Consider the following 23,558-nt stretch of genomic DNA (forward strand, 5'->3'; position numbering starts at 1 on the left):
AACACGATTCAAAAGATAATTAAACGATCCACACAATTTTCTCCTTATGAGTTGTTTTCAGCATTTAGGAAATGGTACAGTGTAGCGATTTCCTATCTAGTAAGCCTCTGCAGAATTCATTACAAATAAACAGGTAAATACAACAAAAAAGGGGAGAAAAAGGCAGGTGCAATAATAGACAAGAAGCAGATACCCCATTCGAGACAGGAAACATTCTTTTTTTTAGTGACAAAATGAACACCGACATTAAAATAAGCTCAGCTGACCAATATGAGATTAAAAATAACATTCTCTTCCCATGTTAAAAAAGGAAAGAATTCACCTCACGTAACTTTCATCATTCAAAAATTCATTTTCTTGTTTAAGCTAATTGTCCACCTCTCTCTCTCTGTGGCTAACAGAGTAAAGGTGTATCTTCAGGGTGATTCATAACAGGAAACTTAGGACACGGACTTAGGGTAGGACGAATTATTCCTTGATATCACAGTCCTTTTTCCATTGATTATAGAAGGAGCCTAAGCAATTAATTAGAATTAGATATTTTAAGATATCTATAAATTGCACATGTAAATTTTAGATACAGAATCCATAAAATTAAAATTTGCTGTAGTTTAGTCCCTTTGCTTCAGGTTATACAGCCAATAACTTGGTGAAATGCAAAAAAAAAAGGTCTGTATTGTCTCTCTAGGCTCATGTTAGCTGTGGTCTGCACGAGACTGCTGGAGCTGACATAGCATTAGGCATGGTTACCCTTTGTCTTCTCTTAATCCTCATTTATCTTAGTAATTAGACAATTTCGGGTGACTTGTGTTGGTTGTGCAAAGCACAACATGTACCACTGTAAGGTTTTGAAAATACTGGAGAAACGCAGCACAAAGTCTGCTTTCTATAAGAGCACCCTTTAAGGAAAACTGAGTAGAAGCCTGGTCTGGTTTAGCCTTTAAATAACTCTTGTTTCATCACTTAGAAGCTTAAACACCGTAAGTAAATGCTCGACAATGAAGGTATGTAGATCCTACGATGACAAGAGACTTTGTAGATAGAAATGGTCTTGCATATACGGGACAGAAAGTGAACAAATATTTGGCATACAATTCTGCCTTTGTTTTCAAAAAAGAAACTTCGTGAAGTAAAAAAGATGATCATGTAGTAAATTGAAAGAATAAGTCAATTGCAGCCCTGAGACAATTGTTTTCTAATGGGGTTGATGAAAAATCTCAGTGATATTGTCTAATACTGGAGATTAGGTTGGCAGGAAAATACCTAACCCAAATGTATTATACTCCTGGCAATCATCACATTTTGAAAACATGTAGGTATACATTTAACAGTCGCTTTGCCAACCCTCAAACAATCTGCTATCTTTATCAGCAACTGTTTTTCTTTCCCCTAATAGTGCTTAGCTGATCCTGTCACGTACCATCAGCAAGAGAAACATTAGAATAAGACATTGCTTGCCGCAGACACTCTGCCATTTAAGGCGGGGAGGATTTTCTTAAACCGTCTGGGCTCAATGATAACCATACAAAAGAACTGTGGATAAACTGTATCAGGTTTACCACTCATGCACATCAGGCTGCAGAACCTTCCACTAGCTTTGCAGCAAAATACAAGCTAAGCAACCAGATGGAAGTAATTTTTTGCAGCGGGTAAACTGTTTTAAAGTCTCAAGTACAACTAGAAACATAAAGCTACTGCAGTGCTGCTGGTGACCTGAGGATAACATGGAGATATAAAAGGAACCTCAGCAGGCTTCCAAGACGGGCATCCTTTTCATCCAGCTGTGCTCTGTAGCGATACAGGCTTTCAAAAAACCCAGAATATCACTGTTTTTAAGATAAGATACTACTGATAGCCATGGAAAATTAGAAACTTAGAACTCAGACAACACACAAAACAATTTATGCAAAGGAGATGGCTGAGGGGAGAGAAGAAAGCTCCATGTATTTGGAGACACCAAATGCACAGGGATGCCTCAGCTCCCAGGAATATTGCAGAGGACGGTAGATCAGAGAAACAGCATCAGAGAAATGACTTGCTGAAGCACTGGGCAAAGAACAAATGGGCAAAGGCATTAAAGTACAAATGGGCAAAGGCATTAAAGTACAAGGTGCTACCGTCTTCACTAGGCAGTGAGAGAGAGTGGGAAATCAATACAATGACAGATATGGCATCTGTCAGTGTAACAGAAATAAGGAAATATTTTAAAACACCCAAACTTGACTAACAGTAAACAGAGAAAAGGGAGCTTAAGCCACTGAGATAATGTCGTAACTTATAACTGCAGAAAATTAGTAGTAGAGTGGGAATGGGTTTTGAGGAAAATGTTAATTCTTTTGAATTAAGTCTCGCCTGGGCTTCTAGTCCTGGCTAGGAAAAAGAGATACAGAATGGTGAAAATCTGTATGTGAAAGATCAGTAGGAATCATTTTCAATGATCTTTATAGCCTCAGTGCCTCATTCAGAGCGTAAGGCGGGAGGTGCTTTAACACTTCCTCTAACGTCAAATAACTGAAGAAAACGGAAGTGGAGTGAGAGGCTGGAGTGACAGTCCTGGGCTGTGCCCAGGAGGAGCAGAAGCACGCCCCAAGCGAGTAAAGCAGCCAGGTCACGGTAGTTCAGCAAGGGACCCCAGGAAAAGCCTGTGAACTGGTTCAAGGTGGCAAATGACGCTGGCAAGCAAATCAAAGTAACAAGGGAAAGTGCCTTGAAGGAAAGTGAAGTTTAGGATTTTCTTTCTTTTCTCAGTAATTAACCTGAAATGCTTTACCTCACTTAGTTTGTGCTAGCTCTATACATAATTATGGGAAGCAAACCATTACTTTTTTTTTTTTATTTTATTTTCACTTCCCTACCTCCCCCTAACCTTAAAGTTTATGTGGATGATTTCACAGAAATGTCTCCAATAGGAAGAAAACCCCTAAGGAAAGTGTTCAGGAGTGGAGAGAGTTGCTAGAACTGATCATTTTCATTAGATTTGGTACCAAACCTGAAAAGCTACATTGTTCTGTATGACCAAACTGCACAGATTTCAACTGTGATGAGTACAGAGACACTAAAGAGGCAGGTTACCTGCGTTAATGGAAGCTCCTGTGCTATGAACTAGTCCAGGTAACTGACGTGGCTTCTGCAGCATCTTCTTTAAAGGAATGGCAAGGGCCCCCATGCACATGGGGGAATTCAGACCCAGATTATGTCTGAGCTGGGAAATTAGGATTTTGGTCATTTAATCTCATTAATTCCCCTCCCCCCCCCCCCCATCAGAAAAATACTTTCTTCCATTACGGATGATGATGGTTGACGTAAAGGAGTGTCGCGTGGGGAACCTGGAGTTCGTGAGCGAGTAGAGTCTCGATCACATGGACTTTCAACAGCTGCAGCACTCATAAAGTGAGTATTCTTGAACCTGAAAAAGCACAGTTTGTGTGTGCAGCCACATAATACTACATATTACTGCCTCTGGAGCAAAATTAAGGATGTAGCAATCCAGAACGCTTTAAAACAAAGAGCATACTTGTTAATGGCTGCATTTTTAAATACACAGAATATTCAGAATTTTGCTTCTTGAGAGACATGATGATGTGTTTTGGGAGACATGAGAGACAGAGTAAAACAACCCCAGCTCGTGACTGAGAGGAATTTCTCTCTAGGGTTCATCCAAAAGTGCTGTGAACTGCCCATAAGTAGCAAGCAGCATTTATGCATGATGCAAACATCACCTCTCAGCAACCATTATCACAGCAGGTGCTCTGAGGTGTATGTCAGCACACCATCTTTTAAACAGAGGAACAGTTAATAGCAATGGCATTTGGGAAATGATCCCCCAAAATAACTGTAAGTCAGAACAGATGTGTTCAAGTCATCCACATACCATGCACTACAGGAATAGTTTTTAAACGCATTCAGTAGGCTTTTGCCCAATTTTATAGGCCTTCTAGTGAAAATTATAAAAGATACAGCAAATAGGGCATGTGGAGAAAATTCAAAAGGCATGGAAAGTGAACACTGTGAAATATAATATTAGTAGGCCAGCTACTTTAGCAAAAACCAGAAATGTATGTCTTACTTTAAGCCCGTTTTACAATACCATGGAATCTCTATTGGGATCATTCCCTGTAATATGTAATTGGTGATGGAAAAGGCCATACAGATAAGTTTGCTTTCACACGCTTTTTCTGCCAAATGTGTTTTGACTAAATTCTATGGAAGCAGCATGACGATAAAATTGCAGTCGGCGTGTTAAAAGGTTGCAGTACAATACTCCGCGTTTTAAAGAAAACCCCGAGAACTACCAGCAAAGAGAACAACAATGAACAGATGAATTTAAATGACAGGCATGTCTTTCTTACAGAATCGTTACCTAGACTTGAAGCATGTAACCCCATCTCTACTCATGGACTGAATTTGGAATAATCAGCCTATAGCAGAAGTTAGTGACTAGCTTAAGCATTGAAAAAACAAGTGGTTTTAATGCCTCCTGTTTGGTTTTGGTTTTGTTTTTTAATCAATAAATATTATGATACTCATTTGGAGAAATATTGTAAGTATAATGACTTTCAGGAAAGGGTAAATTGCTTATATTCCTCTGAAGTTACTGAACTCATATCATAGACATATGACAAATGAACTAAAAGATAAATATTTGTTCACAACTTTCTTTTGACCATATTAAAAAAAAGTATCTTTGATACTTCGAGGACTTGCAGAGACTGTGCCAGTTGTCAGATTAAATTTGCAGGTTCAGGTAGGTTCAACCATAGGAAGACTTAGAACAGACTGGAGCATTTTAGAATATTAGAATTAACTCTTCAGCCTCTTGTCTTCTCTAGTTAACTAAAAATCCACCATCGCCCACAGGGGGAATTACACGCAACGGGACATTTCTGTGGAGTATCTGCACACCCTTAGTTTCTTGGTATCACTGATGGGGCTAAAGCTGGCTGTGATATACCTGCCTCTCTTTTACATAGAGAAAAATTTTCATCTGCTTCTCCGCTGTAAAACACAGCAATAAAATTTTCCTTTGCTCTAGAAGTTACTAACTGCTATTTCAAAAAGCTGCTCTAAAAAACTTCCAGCAAATCCCAGGATCTTCGGTTATTCAAAAGGTAAATAGACAAGGCAACTCTCCTTCCTTTCACTATGTGGGTAAACTTGGAGAAAAGATGTAATCATATTGCTAAATTGCTTAGCAACTGTAGGTAAAAAAGCTAATATGTCATAATTTATATGTGAAAAGATTGCAGCTGGTTAGTAGCCACGTCTAATGCTATTGAGGCTTCCCACTGAGAACTGCACTGCAACTGGCAGCTGACTCAAAACACTGCTATTTTCAACAGTTCAGAAAATGTAAATGTGTCAGTGACTGGTCAAATAGGCTTCCATACCGGTGACTTATTGCAATCTTTCACATTAGCGCACTACTGGCTTGTATAAATCACTCCCAGGCTGAAAACAACCCCTGCGCACAGCTTTATAATGAATTCATGTGTTGAACCAGTCTTGCTAACTTCAGAGAAGTGTCGAAAGATAATTTTGAGCAGTCTGAATTAGACAAAGATAATTTATGTGGGCCAAATTTGCTAATGTGCACAAAGTTGAAGTAGAGACGCTTTTCCGGGGAGCTTTGGAAGAACAGAAAGGGGAAAAAAAATCACCTCTCTCAATAGAAGAGGAGAAGCCAGTGAAAGAGATCTGCAACTACCATTTGTGTCCATTAAAAAAGGAAAATTCATGGCTGCTGGGCAACTCGTAGGGTTTGGCTAGTGGATGTGAATGTTGCCCTCAGCAGTGTCTTCTGCAACTGAGGTACCAAAGACATGATCTGTGTGGGCTTTCATAGCTTCATCGTCTGCATGTGGCAGAGTTAGGATGGTTGCACTCAGAAACTGAATGTAATGAATATAATCCCAAACCAGCTAACCACCCCAATGCCTGAAACACAAAGAAGATAAACATTTGGGAAAACATGTGTGAAACTTTACCTGCAACCACTGTGACTGGTCATTGTGGCCCGAGGTCCAGGCGTTCACTTTGCCTTGCTTGTCCAGCCGGGCTTTCCTGGGCTCCCAAGCGAACATGTCCATGTTGAGCGTACGGAAAACACTGGAGGCACTAATTTGGTAATCCTGTATATGTCCTGATTTCATCCCCAGGGGTTCAGAGCAACCTGGAACAGCAAAATAAGATCTGTGACACTACCTACTTATCTCTGTAAGTGGCTTAGGTTTTACGTTATGGAAAGGAAAACTAGCAATTCTCAATGAAAAGGCTTTAATCAAGGCTATTGTTGGAAGAACTTGCAAACAAACAAATGAAAAATAGCCTATTCAAGGCACTTTATTTCAACACTACCTAGGAAGATTCAAAAACAAGACAGATAATTCGATGTATTTTTTCTTGGCATAAATTATGAATGCAAGCAAACAGAAAGGATCACTTTCGTCCCTTTTTGTTTTGCTTTTATTTTCCTGTCCAGCAGCTTGCTGCTGTTTCCCCTATTCAGTTCGATTTGATCATGCTTTTATGCCATGTCACATCAACCATGTGTTTGCCTGCTGAGGAAACATTAATTTTCCTTAGAGCCACTGCTGAAGTAAAATGTTAACAAGCAATGAGCTCCTCTACACTTTTGTATTACTTGACACCTAGCCAAAAACTTAGAAAGCCCCAACGCCCATTGACAGAGTGGAAAACTACAGAAAAACAACTGTGAAGGAGGGAGCATAGTGGGAGATAATTGATTACGAGAAATTGAGAGTTAATGGCTTATTTGTTTAAACCAGGTGGATGCCCCACATCATTGAGTTATTTTGATTGTAGCAAAAGATAGAACTTGGGCTTCTCCTTTCTCTGCTTGGTGTCCACCAAAAAAGAATAAAAATAAAAATTAATAAGTGACTCTATTAGCCTTGCTATTGCACACTGGGAACACAGAAGGTACATTTGGATGCAGAAGAGGGAAGAAGAGAAGGATGAGGTGCATGGTTTTAAGATTAAAAATAATAAGGAAAAGAGAGGCAAGTCAAGTGACTGAGAGTGATAGGGCTGCTAAGAGGTCAAGAAAAGTGGATGCATGGCTGGGTGGAGTAATGTGTGATGGTTTATCAAGGAAAAGGTGAAAGTTGGAGATGTGAACACAAAACGAAGCCATTTTCTCATTTCCTTCCTGCCCCAGCTGTCAAAAACCTGCACACATGCAGTTGTCCAAAAGTTTTCATTTCATAAATGAGCCTAATTAGTTCAGTAGCTGACTTGGTGCAGTTAAATTGCAAATAATATTTTAACATACTCTAACTCATCCAGCGAGAGTGTGCTCAGGAGCTAACATACCTCATTTTGCAAGGAGTGCGTCATCACCGTGAATGCACAGAACCTTGACTTTAGGTACTGTCGGGGAGACAGAGGTTTTCCACCTGACACTCGCATCCCATGTCACTGAGCTGGTTGCTATCAGGAAATCATTTGCTGGGTCACCAGCTGTGTTTCTTAAACCACACATGTAAGCTGTGAAGGCTCTCCTCCTGGAACCGTGACTCTACTCAGCTGGTGTCTCTGGATAGAACCACAGCACTGTGTGACTACTTAAAGCACCTTCAAAGTTTTTATTTTGTTTTTCACTTTATTTAAGATAGATATCAAAGCTGGTTGTCTTTTTCTTAGAAGTCCATTTCCTCCACACTATGTTTACGCAGATTTAAACACCTAATTCTTTCTTTAGTGTCTTTGATGTTATTAGCAAAGACCTTTAGGTTGGATTCTACTTTCTGTTTCTCCTGTACCTTTAACACACAGAATTAATTGGAATCATTAGGGATTTAAATCAGGAAGGTAAGACCAGGCCCTTTGTGGGGGGCCTAGCAGCAGGAGCAAATGTATATTACCAGAGAAAATAGTAATATGCTCTTCAGTAACAACTGTATTTAAAATTTGAAAAACTGACGTGTTTCATATTCAATTAAAAAATAAATAGAAAACTTTTAAAAAATCCCAACCTTTCGGAACTGATTCTCAGTGCACAAATGGAAATTGCACAGCCTTGTCTGTAGACTGAACTACCTAGTTCAAAGCAACAACAAAACAATCTTCCTGGGAGTAGGAGGGAGCAATTGATAGCACAAATGAGAGAGACTCATCCGTTGCCTTAGAGAAGGACTTTGCTTATTATTAAATTCTGAAGTATCACTCCAGGATCACAAAGGCTGTTAGCAGGAATGTTTCATCCGAGGAATCTGAAGGAGTTTCCTGACACAAAAATATGGGTTGTCAAAACTGTTTTTCAGTGCTTGTCCAATCCATCAAAAATAGTTATATCTTTTCTGAGTATTATTATTGATTTATGAAATAACAGATGTGTCTGCTTCCGTGTCTGTGCATGCGTGCATGCACTAATAGGATTTTACACTCGCCTTCCTTCTCCACTGCCCCAAAGGGAGGACACAGACAGTTGTTAAAGGTAACAGGAGAAAGTGAGAAGAACAATGAGAACGAGAAGAGATGAACACGATGCACACGGGTGGCAGAACAATGTTTTAGTGCTGTGTCACAGAGACCAATGGTAGACCCAGTGGCTTCCCAGCTCCTATGGCACCCTGCTGCAGTGACAGAGGATAATGACTGTTTATTTTGATAGGCAAGCTATAATGTAGAGCGCAAAGGACAGAATCAAGAAACTAGTGTCTGTAGATAGTCATCCCGTATAGAAGCGTATTTATAGTAATGCTTATGACTCTCTGGGACATTTCCTCTTCATTGCACTGTATTTTCTTTAAATCTGCTTTGCAAAAGGATTTGATCTCCCTTTCCATTTTTACAACCTGTTGAAGCTAGTGAGAGCTGATGTATGTATACTTACAGCTATGCTCAGTGGAGATTCTTAAGTCAAAAATGTTGGAGATGCTTTGGATTTCACCACCTGTGATAAATGATACCTGATACCTGTGTATGTATACTTAGATAACCTAAGTACAAGTTTGCAGTTACTTCTTATTTAGTCTAGCTCAGTGAAGTTATGAGGAATTTACATAGAATCGCAGAATCACAGAATGGTTCGGGTTAGAAGGGACCTTAAAGATCATCTAGTTCCAACCCCCTGCCCTGGGCAGGGACACCTCCCACTAGACCAGGCTGCTCAAAGCCCCATCCAGCCTGGCCTTGAACACCTCCAGGGATGGGGAAGTTGGGAAAGGGTAGATTAGCATCTGAAAACTGAAAGAAGAGGTTATTCTCTGTTGTCTCCTCTGAGGGCACAATATTTTACTCTTCAGTCTGCATCCTCTACCATGCCCCTCATCTAACTTTACTTTCAAGAAAGCTCAAATCCCCAAAGGAAATATTATACATCCAATGCTTGGAGGCAAAACCACAATAGGATCTGCATGCAGAGGTCTATCTATGTCTTGTCTTGGGCCAGAATTCAGGCAGTATTGGCAAAACCAGCATAGGTTGATTTTTTGAAGGCAAAGGTCTTTTTTTTTTTCTATTAATACTGTGATATTTTTATTTTCTGAAAATCAAGAGATTCAAAAGATTTTCTTCTTACTAATAAACATAGGATTCCTTTCCAGATTAGATGAAATTACTGAATTGGTGCCTGGTCACCAACATACACAAGCATCAGCAAAGTGAGACTTGGACCACGTGTAAGAAGGCAGAGCCCGATGTATGCAGAAGTTTGGGCACGTAAGCGAATTGCCTGAGTAAGTGACTGTGCTGTGTGAACAGTTATCTGTTTTTTTAAAAAAACAGCTTTATGCTACTATTAGTAACGACTTAATGAATAAAGGCATTCTAATAAACAATACCTGTGATCTGATTCTCCCCCAAAATCAATACTCTATGAAGGGAAGGGAATTTACAACACAGAGATGTGCAAAACACAAGTCCAGCAGGAACACAAGGCTATGAAGATTAATGCCTGATTTATTGAAGGCTAACTCCACGAGCATTGATCATAGTTTTCAATAGGATCTGATCATGGGGCCTGGTAAGTAAAGCTATTTATTGAACATTTTGCTGAAGTTCGTCCTAAGAAAGGATTAGTTTTTATGATGATCTGGTGCTGCAACACAGTCTCCCTCCCTTCAGTAGTTACTGCCTTCTCTAGCACCAGGACTTGTTAGGAAAAACAGACCTCTGAAAGCGTTTTTCTGCCTAAGACAGACCACCTGGAATTAGAGTGAATTAGTCTGTTGTTATGTATAATTATGCTCTACTTTCAGTAAGATTGAAATTGTTCTGCTGAGCCTTGGCTGCCTGCAGTTCTAAGAAATTCTGACCTTGAAACTGTTAGGAGACCACTGAAATGAATTCACTTTAGTAGCTTTCACAGTTCTTTGAGCAAAACAATTCCTGGTCATTCTGGCAAGGACTTACTCTAAATTGTGGTTCCAGAAATGGAAGACATAAAAAAAAATAATCTAATAGACTAAAGCAGCTAGACAGAATTTTCTATTTACTCTCAAACCTATCTATATTGGAAAAAGGCTACAGTGAGATTAATGCATTAACTTTTCATTTCTGAATCTGGTTTTGATGCCACTAGAGGACTGAGAATTATTTAACTCCAGCTGTTTTGATGTATCATTCGTGAACTGGATGACTATTGTTTGTACAGTAAGCAGGCAGCCACATAAAATCATTCTTAAATGAATTCAGTGGAGCGCTCCCACTGGTAAAGGTTGATCTCTTGAAAAAGATAAAAAATTTACATGCTTTGCTGAATTTGTAAAGGAACATGGTTCTTGCAGAGAGTGGCTAGAGGTCAGGCTTTACATTTAAGAACTATAACTCCTGTTACTGCAAACCTTAAGAGGGTTTATATTGGTTCCACTTGTTCATTTACTTTTTGCTACAAGACGCAAACCCTGTTTCTGATGGAAATCCACAAAACAAATCTAAACTGAAATCTTGACTAAAGCAGCCCAGCAAAATATAACTTACTGCACTTTGAGTGATCCTCGGTGGCATTTAAAGCACCCTTGTCCCTCTGAGGATGTCACACAGCACATCGGCCAGGAGAAACCCCCAGCAGCCAGGAGAAACTGCTCAGATCAGCTTTGGTGCTGGCTTCTGCCATGACTCTGCTGTGCAGCACGGCACAAACAGCTTTGGCTCTCGGAAACCCTTCCCAGGGCTTCGTTTAGGCTGCGCTGAGTGTAACTGCATTAGAGACTCTCTGTCTCATGGTCTGCTTAGCATGTAACATAACGGGTCCTGATGGCTGTTGATACTTATTAAAACTGCTATAAAATGACCTTTTCTAGGTCGCACGTAATTGGAGGCCAATGTGCACGGAAAGATTTACAAAGCGTTATTAGGTTGCTACCACATTACCCTACTACTATTACTGCCCTACTGCAAACAACTATTGTCACTTACATCATTTAAGTAAGTGTTGCTGCTTATATCATTTACATAAAAACAGATAAGTAACTGTCTGGATAAAGCCCTGCCAAGTGCATCTCACCAGGAATTAATTGCACGCCACTTAGACCTTGGGCACGTAAACGTGCTGCTTGATGCTTGACTTCTGAGACTGCAGAAAACCCACCTGACAGTTCACAGCCAAGAAGTTCCATTCTCAGCGTGCAGTGTCTTCTGCACACCTGAGGATACAGCCGTATGTACTGCGACTTAATTGGAGGGGTGAAGGAGTTAGCGTACGGGGTGTTGTTGTCCACGTTTCCACGAAACACCTGTGATAGAAGGACATGCTCATAAAAACATGCCAGGAGGATTACTGAATTGATTTCCGTATCTCAAAAATATCTACGTTGTTCTTCTGACTGTCCCTGCACATTTCTCTGCAAGCTTTTCCCAAATAGAGACTGTTTTATCATTTCTAGTGACCAACATACAAGATTTTAAGCAAAACATACTGTCGTTGGCTTGCATTGACATGCATTTGCCACCTGCGCTGAATCAGGACCTCTATCTTGTCACTCCTAGGAGCTGAAGCTACTAATGCAACTAAATTATGTCTTCTTTTCTAATTAGTGTATTAAATAGTCCCAATTCAATTTAGCCTGAAATTATTTATGCTGATTGACAGCTATTTTTTTCCCCTCTACTACAAGAACCTGATCCAACTCCCACTGAAGTGCGTTGTAACCCTCCCATTGATTGCAAGGGGAACTAAATTAGACCTATAAGCATTCTTCTATTCACTCCTCACTCTAACCAGATATGCTTGTACTTTGTTTTCTTCCCTCATTATATACCTCTTCACAGAGCATTTTAATTTCCTAATAGAGAAACTATGCCTAATGCTGCAAAGTGCCTTAGTTCTATCTTAACTTACACAGTAAAGGGATTTTTGCTGCTTTGTATGCACAACTCTATAAAAAATAAGTGATAACTATAAACTGTAAACACATACTTCCCACTGGATGATACTGTTTGTGCAATACAGAGATTAGCATTGATGAATGGGTTCTATGTTTTTAAGGGTTAACACTAATCTGCCAATGTAATAAAACTAAATTGAAAACAGAGTAATGAGTAATTACTGGTAAACTAATTAAAATGAAAATCAGTTAAGTGTAATAAACAGGATTATTCTAGCCTTGGGATGTAGTATTTATACAACCATCAATTAAAGTGTAAGAAATTCTTAGCAGACAGGAAGCGCAAATTTATTGATTTTTTTTTTTTTTCGGAGAAAAATAATAACATGGCAACCTATATCATACTGTCAGGCAATTATGCTTATCTACTACAGACACCTCATACCTCTAAACACAACTAAACCATAAGATGCATTCATATACAGATGACTTAATCTTACCATATCTTCATTTGTGCCTTTTACTTTATACATTGTCCACGACTTCCCATCATTACTGTATGCAATTTTGTAAGATTTTACATATTCTGGGCTTCCAATCCTCTTGGCACCTTGAGTTATAACTCCAGTCACTCGCATCTTCTTCTGCAGGTTTATCTGAAATAACAATACAATGTTATCACTAGCCATCGGAGGGACACAATTCTGACTCTAGATTCCTTCGGTTCTTTTTTTTTTTTAATGACAGAAAGGAAAAAACATAGCTGAGCATTTAAAATACTATTGCTATACACTTGCATTAATTCTTTTTCATTAATTTCATGTACATATGCACAAAAATAAATGAAAAAAATTGAACTAAAAGCCTGTACTATGTTTATATCTTCATGTGTATGTGTACAGATGCACACATATATTTATTATTGATATATAGGATATTAGCGGTGTATTACTGGCATATTGCAGGCACATAGGATTACTGCTACATATTTCCTTCCTAAAAAGGAAATGCAAAAGTGAGATAATTTATCAAAGGTTGAATCTTTTCTATTAGAAGCCAGTTTGCAACCCCATAGAAAAGAGCCTAAGTTAACTTCAGGTTAAATTTCTTTGTGAAAGCAAAAATACATGGATGTTCTGTAAAGGAAACAAAATAGACCTTTCCTTGATTCTTACTGAAAATTCAAATATTTAAAGATCATATTTGAAATACTAATCGCAAAACAGTCAATAGCAAAATATCAATGTCTATCAATGGCTATGAAAATTCCCTGTCTTCTTGTCTGAGATGACCTCAACACCTTGAAGTATGAAAGAAGATGTACGGAGAGTTCAACAATATTCAGACAACCTTAACGTTGCATTCTTTATCCATTTATGATATTTGAAAGCCAACTGTATTCTCACAAAATTCAGAATGTCATATTCAAATCAAACAATGCCGGCACCGTCAGCCTCATCCCTGCAGTGAAGTCAATCATGAAGCAATCTGTGCCAATTACACTCCCACCCTCTCGCTGGTAGGCAGCTGAAGTCTGTAACTTTTTCACCAAATGAAGCTTAGCGGAGAGCTGTCATACTGTGAGAACCACGTGAAGGTGCAGGCAGATGTGTGATAAAAGGAGACGAATGGAAATATTAGACAGTAAACAACTGGGACAATGTAAATAAAACATTAAACTACATTAGCGCTTCCTTCCTCAAAACGAATCTTGCCTCTGCTCACCAGCTAGTGGAGCTGACCCCCTGCACTCCCTACGGTTTGGGATTAGCAGCCCCAGAACAGGAATATGGGGAATCAGAGACAGATCGGGTATCTGCTGTCCAAATACTTTAATCCCTTTATTCTTTACAGTGTGGTCTCAAGATTTTCTCTCACTTGGTAATGTAATCTAGCCTCTATTAAGGATGTAAGATGATCAAACTTCAGTGTTTCAATATCTTACTGTGTACACAATGGGAAAGTGGAGACAGAATTTTATTGCTAATTTTTTTAGGGGGTCTAGCTGTTTCTCTGCTACTTGTCTGAAATAATCAGGCTTCTGATATTTTTCTTCTTGTTGCAAACGAAGTTTCAGCATGGTTTTACCATAGTTGTTCCTACAAGAAATTAATAAGTACTCGTACACCTCTAGAATAAAAATGGGCATTTTAGGGGTTTGGACCCATTGACAGAGAAGAAGCTGCCTATAAAAGATGCAATTTCTTAAAGAATCTTTCTCACATATACCAGGAAAACTCAGGAACATTTGCAATTGCAATGGGGAGAATAGACTCACACCAGGAATTTAGACAGGTACAAATTAGATGGGATTCAGGCCTTCTTACAGTCTTGGGAAACATTCTTTTCCTTCATTCCAGGTTTCCCAGTAAAAAAAAAAAAAAAAAAAAAAAAAAAAGACAACACATTATCTTTGTAAGAGGACAAGTCCAGAGACTACTCTCAGACCCCTACCAGTCAGACATAAAACTTATGGAATTCTCTTATACAGATTTCACTCTCTCTATGGAATTTAAAAATATTAATAAACAGGCAAGTAAAACAATTTTTCGTATCTTTAAAAAAAATGTTAATAAATAAGTGAACACCATCTCCAGAACAAATTAGAAAACACAGTCAAACTGTGCTGTAACCAGTCATTGATTATTTGCCTTTTACATATACTAACTATCTTCACATTTCACTGTTTGGGAAAATTAATATAAAACGCAGCACAAAATAATTTTTCTTTGATCCAGTTATGTGTATACCTAATATTCTTTCAGCTTCATTCCCAATTTTTCTTATTTTGAGACAATAATCTAGAGGAAGGTTTTTGAATGAGAATTTCTGGTGAAATTTTTTCCCCCTGTTTACTCAGAAAGATTAATTTCTAATGAAACCATGGCTTTTATTACAGGGTGTTATATTGCCATACTGGCTCCCTTCCATGCCCCAGCCTCCATCTCTAATGCACAACAAATCAACCACTGCACTTCAAGAAGCAGAACAATGACAAAAAACCCACCCAAAAGTAATTTTCCAAGCAGTTTAATACTATGGTAGAAACTCAAACTTAAAAAAAAGAGAAGTCTTACTGAATGAAGGGAAGATTTGATCAGATGAGCATAACAATGAAAGAAAAATAATTTAATTAGATAAACTTACTGTTTAACCTGTGTTCTTTGAGTTTCAGGCTGTTAAATACCTGCCTTTGTTCTGCTATATGCCAGCCTGCTCTATACCCTTAGCTGGGTATCTATATGTACAAGCTATAGAATTTTCTTTACTTCTCTGTTTTAACGGACAGAGCCTTTCTCTTCAGCGCCATTTTTCATCAGTACCCATACTGTGAGTCACAAACTGAGCTGTGGCTTTAAGCAGTTTTGAGCTTGATATAACACAGGAAATAAAACCAGGATACTGTGTTTTGCAATTAGGTCTACATATTGTCAATGTTTGCAGGAAAATCCCAATGAAAGGCACGGGGCGGGGGGAAGCTTTCAAATCCCTGCAGCTTTCTTACATACAAAATCCCCATGGGGCTAACATCACGCCTGCGGTAACTCCTTTCAGTGCATATGAATACACCAGGAATTAATTGGCCCTTTGTGTCTGGGTTCTTCTATGTGCTTTAAATTTTTCAGGTCAGAGCTTAGCAAAACTCAAAATATTACAAGTGTGCAATGACTATAATGAAGCAGGTGCCGAAATCTTTCTTACTTAGTGTACTTCAGCAGGAAGCACAGTTCCCAACGTGAAATGTAAACTAGCACTTCTAGCACTAAAAGCATTTTCAAAGGTATTTTTCTGCAGCAGTTGTGAAGAAAAACAGCTTAAGAAGCTGTGCTTTGTGGATTCAGATCTAGGACAGAATGTTATATATTCTAATTACATGGGTGACTGTGTTTTAAAACAAAGAGGTGAAAGTCAACAGGATAATAAGAAGAATTTAACACATCTTTTTAAAAAAGGTAATAGCTTATTCAGTTATAAAGGACTCCTTATCATCACCTAGAGTAACTGGAAAAAATCAAGGATGATAGAAAATCAATATTATTTTGAGGGATTTACCCCAGTAATTTAAGTATTAATGCATGGTAAAGACCTTGTAAGAAGAAGATAGTTGCATAGAAATTTGATGAAACTACTTACAGACAGAAAAATGAGACTGGTCAGTTCTACCAGCCCACCGTAAGTCTGTGGAGCTGCATTCAGCCCTAGCTCTGAGGAGGCTCCTGGATCCAGCATGGAATTAGGTTCCACAGGACCTAAATCACCCAACGTAAGCCAGGGATTTGGCTGCGTTGTTCACAAGGAGACCAGAAGATGCCCGTTGCCTTATGTCCTCACGGCACGAAGCACCTTATGAAACTTGGGTGAGGTGCCATTTAACACCTACAGGTAAAGAAATCTGCCTCAAACAGGTTTCGCATTTCAATGAGGAAGTTTTCTGGGACCAGAATAAATGAGGAACGCCAAATTTCTCAGGTAAAACTGCACGTAAAAGAAAGCCAGTAGTCTGACATCAATTCATTTAAAGCTGATGCTACAAGAAATAGGCTACGTCTACACAATATACAGCGGATGATGCAAAATCACCATGCTGATTCTGAGAAAAGCTCAGCCAGAGCACAGGCATGGCAATCGACTGAGTTAATAGGCAGTGCTGAAGGACAAGATACGATACCTCAGAGTCTGTGCTGTATACACTATCGAAGGCTGAATTCATGTACTGCCAGCCACTCAGTGCCTTTTATACCATGTCATATAGCCAAAACTAAGTAAAAAGAAAACCACTTGAGGCATACTCCCTTGAGTGTGGTGTACGCTCAAGAGCTGGGGAATAAAATCGACTCTATCAGCTTAAAAAGTTCCCAGCAGGCCTTGAAATTTCTTTTAACCTTGTTCCTTTCAGCCACCACAATCAGCCTGACTTCATGATTAGACCACTTTTATCATCACAGCAGGTTATAGAGTCATGGCCTCTTTCAACAGGAAGGGAAAAAGCAACCAGCATGCCATGTTTCCTGCTCTTGGCACTGATTCTGTAGGAGTAATTAGCTATTAAACAATTTTCACTAGTGTACTAATGTTTTTGACTGCAATGACTCACACAAATCTGTTGTAGGATGCTAAATCATTCCGTTGTCTACACTGATGAAGACAGCTAATCAAGATTTTACTGGAACTTGAAAAAAATCCATTTAAGAAAGGAAATAAGACAAATAAAAAAGAGTATTTTCACAAGAGAAAGTGGCAACGTGAGCAAGGTAATTTTACAGGTTCCTGTAGATTGTACAGTGCATCATTTTCAAAGGCAACTCAGAACCAGTCCTGCAAATCTGCATGGTGTGTGGGCAGCTTCACTCTTAGGTGTGAGTAAATAGAGTAAATATAGGACCATGAGACGGGAGGGAACCGCTTCATGCTTGCTTCCCATAAAAACAGGAGGGTATTCAACAAACGGTCCAAAGAGCTCCACAAAATAAAGACCAAAAATAATTTCCCAGCATGCTTAACAAACCTTAGAACTGTAGAAAAAAGGCTAAAAGTCACAGCTGTATTATGTCAATGCAACAGAACAGCAGAGATTAGGGACAGCATTAGTGGAGGACGTTCATATTCCGCTTCAATTTGTGATCCAGTATTAGCATATTCAGTGTGCAGAAGCTATGTACTTGACAAAAAAGATTAAAAAATCAGCAAGCTTCCAAGAAATGCTCAGATTAAAACCTTCATGAAGCACTGTGTCTTTGAGACTGTAAATATAGCTTTACACGAGCCTTCATTCATAAACAGAAATTCAGGTTATGGAGAACTATGGTGTTTACCTGTTTCAGATGTGAGATATGAGATAACCTGGATGAGGGGATAGAGTGAACCCTCAGCAAGTTTGCTGATGACACAAAGCCGGGGGGGTGGCTGACACACCGGAAGGCTGTGCCGCCATACAGAGAGACCTGGACAGGTTGGAGATCTGGGCAGAGAGGAACCTTATGAAATTCAATAAGGGCAAGTGTAGGGTGCTGCACCTGGCGAGGAATAACCCCATGCACCAGGACAGGTTGGGGGCTGACCTGCTGGAGAGCAGCTCGGTGGAAAGAGACCTGGGAGTCCTGGGGGATAACAGGATGACCATGAGCCGGCAATGTGCCCTCGTGGCCAAGAAGGCCAATGGCATCCTGGGGTGCATCAAGAAGAGTGTGGCCAGCAGGTGGAGGGAGGTCATCCTCCCCTGCTACTCTGCCTTGGTGAGGCTGCATCTGGAGTGCTGTGTCCAGTTCTGGGCTCCCCGGTTCAAGAGGGACAGGGAACTGCTGGAGAGGGTGCAGCAAAGGGCTACCAAGATGCTGAGGGGACTGGAACACCCCTCTTATGAAGAAAGGCTGAGGGATTTGGGTCTCTTCAGTCTGGAAAAAAGACAGCAGAGGGGGGATCTCATCAACACTTATAAATACTGAAAGGGTGGGTGTCAGGAGGATGGGGCCAGGCTCTTTTCAGTGGTGCCCAGGGACAGGACAAGAGGTAATGGGCACAAACTTGAGTACAGGAAGTTCCCTCTCAACATGAGGAGGAACTTCTTTCCTGTGAGGGTGGCAGAGTGCTGGCACAGGCTGCCCAGAGAGGTGGGGGAGTCTCCGTCTCTGGAGACATTCAAAACCCCCCTGGACACGTTCCTGTGCAACCTGCTCTAAGGTGACCCTGCTCTGGCGGGGGGTTGGACTAGATGATCTCCAGAGGTCCCTTCCAACCCTATGATTCTAGAAAATAGCATTGCTATAAATAATTCTCCATCTTTTCTAGCACAAAGTGTATTAATTTTTACTAATGCTCACTATTACTCATATAACAATAGGGTTGAATGAAGGATCAAGGTTACACTGTCATTCAAAGATTTATTACAGCAACTCTTCCCTGATGATTTCATCAGTTTTTGAAGGATTGAAATTTAATATTTTTGTCATTCTTTATTTTTTTTTAAGTCATAATTCTGATAAACCTAGATAGAAAACACCCACAGAAACACTTTCTTATGAAAAACAGGGACATTTGCCCATAGAAATGTTTGTAATAAACTCAGGAGAGGAGTAACCTGACATGATTCCCTCAATACTGGGAAATTTAGCAAGACTGAAGCTCCCTCCCATGTTTCCCTTTCTGTCGTCAAGCACCAGACACCCTGAACATGACTGAACGTTGCTGTTTCACCCTGATGCCACGTCAAGAGCAAGGGGCTGCAGAGCAGGACTCGGCATTTGATGAGGTTCGGGAAGGTCAGAGCAGGTCAGTTACTATTATCTTCCCTCTTGCAAAGCATCGCTGGCACCTGGATGTAAGGTGCTGATATATTGTGCCTGACTCTGTCTTTTTGCCACTCTCCTAATCAGCACTGTCAGCAGAGCTTCTTCAGATTTAGTTGAGGGCATTAGTGCAGTCAGCATAGCAGCAGTGATATGTGTTTTAACTAGCATCCAGATTAGTTAACGCAGTGATTTATCCACAGTAGCACTACAGCTGTTGCTGCCGTTCTGGAAGGGGGTTTATTACATGGAGAAAAGCCAACACATTTTATCTTATAATTGTGATAGTCTAGGAGAACTAACACGGGCATTTGCTATAGGTCACTTTACAAATAATAATTCCTAACATGATTGTGGGATTGTACTTTCAGACAAACCAATTAAATACTTAGTTATTTCTGATCCCAGATGTTTTTTGTTTCACTTACATGGATGCAGATTCAGCAAAATCTCCTCACAACTTTGCTATTAAATCCTCTGCAAACTCACCCTCCCAATACTGTTGTTTCCAGAGTGCCTTGTCAGTCTATCACACCTTACGGTAACATCAAACATCTCTCAGGTCTCCCCTGTACTCACTCACAGCTTAGCCCCAGCCAACCATCTAAAAGCAACTCATCAGCTTTGCTATCTACAATTAAACTATTTATATGCTTCAAGTTAGGCATGCTGAATCAGAGACAAAAATTGGCCCACTAATTTAATTTGCGTTTCTGTGAAAAGATCAGAATACAGGTTAAACCTTACTTGTATGGAAAACAATAATACAGGGATTGTTTGGCCCATGTAGTCCTAATAGGGAGGAGCATATGTTATGAATATTACCAAAAAGCACTCACTTCATTTGGCTTTTGTTGAGAATTTTCACTTTATACCTCAGAGAGTTTACATAATTAAACAGACTAAAAACTTGCTTGGTCTGTTTCTTCTTATTATTAAGTCATTATTTTAGTCCCAAAGGTAGTTGTTGTGAATGCCATTAACTGGATGATATGAATTATTCAAATACTGGCATATTTAGACTGTCATCTCAAGAAGAGGCCCATAATCAATCTCATGTTGTTCAGAGGTTTGTAGCCCTGTAAAATTTCCTCTCATTTACAAAGTATTGATTAAATGGGTATTCGCTACCTGCAATTTAAGGTGAGCTGAGAAACACTAAGGTCGTTCACTGGTATTGTTAATTCCTTCATATACCCTGAACTTGTGAATACTCTTCCTGTCTTTGGCATGCTAATGCCTCCCAGAAAGAACTTCCCCAAAATGTCTAGAATACTTCTTAAAGTACCAGTCAAAGACAGTGTAAATAAAAATGTCAGAGGAAATAGCTATATGTATTTCCACTGGTAAAATAACTTTGATCAATAGCTTGTAGACATTAGAAGACAGGATGATAGACTAAGGTCACAGAAACAAACATGCACTTTTCTTTTAATCCTACATGAAAGCCCTCCTCTTTACTTCTATTCCTCTAGGGAATAGAACTGAAAAGGTGTATTAAAATCATCATGAAAATATATTCAGGGAAAATTCTTAATGTGCCTACTGCAAATATCAGAGGCACTTTCCATTGCATCATTTCCATTTGTTTTTAAGGCATTTTGGTAGTTGCAGTCTATTAAAAACTCTGATAAATAATATGATCTGCCTTGAAGTCCAACAAGGACAACTGGGAAGAATTCCCATTCTGACTTCAGTGGGCTTTGTCTAGGTCCTATGTATCTTTTCAGACCAAGAAATGTTAAGGAAGAAGGAAATATGCTAGAAAATGACAAGTCAGTTGTCCGATGAAGAAATTATCTTCATTAGCTTTGAATATTAACCTGAACCTGTGATTAAACTCATCCACTGAAAGAAGCAAAAACTGAAATAGCAGGGAACACGCAGGAGGTTAGACTTCCCTTGCACTGTGAAATCCTTACTGGGGTTTTGTGCAGGCATGGTACGTTCCCAGCTTATTTTAACACACAGAAACTAGAGATACTCAGTTCCTCCACCTGAATAAATCCAGTAAGTGGTAACAGTGCTATCAAATGGTGCTCAAATGTGTGCAAGAGCACTTCTTAACCATAGTTCCCTTCCTTGTCTTTCTTTTTATGCATGTTATCTCCAGAAATTAAACTCATTATGACTGTAAAGGAAGGAGAAAAGTTTACCTGAAGAGTGATTCCACAGGACACGATCATCATGGGTTGTGCAATGGCCAAACTTCCTTTCCTGTGCAATCTTGGCTATGTCAGCCACAATCGAATCCCACAATTCAAACCAGATCTGGATTTTTTGCAACGAATACATGAGGAACAAGCGACACAGTATACCTGTGTTTGCAGACTCCCCATGAGTAGCCACTTCTCATGCTATCACACTTTAGAATCATTTCATAGAATCACAGAATCATTTAAGTCGGAAAAGACCCCTGGGATCATCGAGTCCAATTTAGCTACCCTTCCTCAGCCAGTAATGAAATGCAGATCAGCAAAGAAATACAGGCCATAAAATACACATCTTTACCCCTGTTATTCCTTGGTCGAGACAATCCTAATCATCGTATACCTCCATAAAACTTTCTTTTCCAATGAGCCTGGAAGCCACAGCTGGCTTTATGCTGCCTATTGCACTGACCATACCACCCTTTTGCGCTTCCCATGTACCTGCAAATACCTTGTCTAGTAAGCGCAGAGTCTAATTAGTTGTCAGTTTATACAGAACCCAAAGCACATTAAAGTTCCAGCTGTAACTAGGACTTTTGACTGATCTGGTAATGCTGCCGATAATTAGGGCAACTGTTAGACTGTGTTCATGTTGTGACAAAATTTGTGGGAGAAAGACAAATGGTAAAACAGGAGTATGTGAAAGCAATCCTTCCCACATATTGTCATCTTTTTGTGAATAATCTGTTGGTTGCTATGAGACTGGTTGTGTAGGGAGAGAGGCCAAGGTTTGAGGTGGACACAAGTGGAGTAAAGAGGTAGATTAGTAAGCACGCTGGGGACAGATGGCTTTGTGACTGCTGAAAAGACTACGCTGCTCAAATGATTTCTCCACCCACAGATGCTATTACAGAAAATAAAAAGGTGGCTCAAATGATAAATCTCTCCAGAACCTTAAGAAATTATCTGAAAATTGGCTGATTCACAACAAACACACTCGTAATATGTTTTTCATTATCTTTTGAAATTAATCAATAGGGGAAAAAAAATGACACATACACACAAGAAGTTACCCCTCTGTAAGAATTTCCAGTCATTTTAATTATCTCTTCATTTTTACTCAAAATACTTTTTCCCTCTACAAAAGATGACAGGCAATAGATTAGATTAAACACATTAAAAGTTGCTTGGTTTTGCAATAGACAAAAAAAGTCTCCTCAAAATCTGAAAAGTCTCACTGAAAGACGCAAGACTTGAACTACGTCTCTTTATCTTAACCACTCGTGGAATAAGAAGGTTTTAAGAGTGCAAGAGTAAAATGCGCTCCTATTTTTCAGTCCACAGAATTGATGTTCCACTGAAATTAGAAAGTCTTTGAGATGACAAGCGCACGTCATCATTTCCAGGGGAGGTCAAGGACTATGAGTTTACTTTAGCCCTTTTTTTCTGCTGTAGTACCATGGTGCTGTTTGTTTCCTGTAACTTTTCCCCACCAGCTGTAAAATTGGAGAGAAATACGCAGGTGCAGCCAGGGACCACATGCTTGCTTCTCCACAGTTAGAGCTGTACCAAGGCTTTGCCTCTATTTTCACCCTGCAGATTGCTCTGCACATCTGTGACCTACCTATACACACACGAACTCAGCATATATGTCTTGCTCTGGGGACATGAACACAGAGGTAAGTGTATATACATGCCTCTGTACCATGCAAAAAAAAATAATATCTTAATATGTTGGCATGTTATTTTACTTTGTCTTGAAGTTTGTTTCCTGAATGTTAGCTGTGATGAAGTAACTTGAAAGAGCTTTTTTCTAGAAGGTGAGCCTAGCAGAACAG

General features: G+C 39.5%; 1 protein-coding gene across 2 annotated transcripts in view; it reads right to left on the minus strand.

Moving 5' to 3' along the window:
* Nucleotides 1-23,558, minus strand: part of EDIL3 (EGF like repeats and discoidin domains 3) — a 268,965-nt gene that overhangs the window by 44,788 nt on the left and 200,619 nt on the right. For both annotated transcript variants that reach the window (XM_074569401.1, XM_074569400.1), the window contains 3 exons: nt 12,788-12,943; nt 11,552-11,696; nt 5,985-6,169 (listed from right to left, as the gene is read on the minus strand). In XM_074569401.1, coding sequence (XP_074425502.1) covers nt 5,985-6,169; nt 11,552-11,696; nt 12,788-12,943 — 486 coding nt within the window. The remainder of the gene's footprint in view (nt 1-5,984; nt 6,170-11,551; nt 11,697-12,787; nt 12,944-23,558) is intronic.

The sequence above is a fragment of the Larus michahellis genome, chromosome Z, assembly GCF_964199755.1.
Source record: "Larus michahellis chromosome Z, bLarMic1.1, whole genome shotgun sequence".
NCBI lineage: Eukaryota > Metazoa > Chordata > Aves > Charadriiformes > Laridae > Larus > Larus michahellis.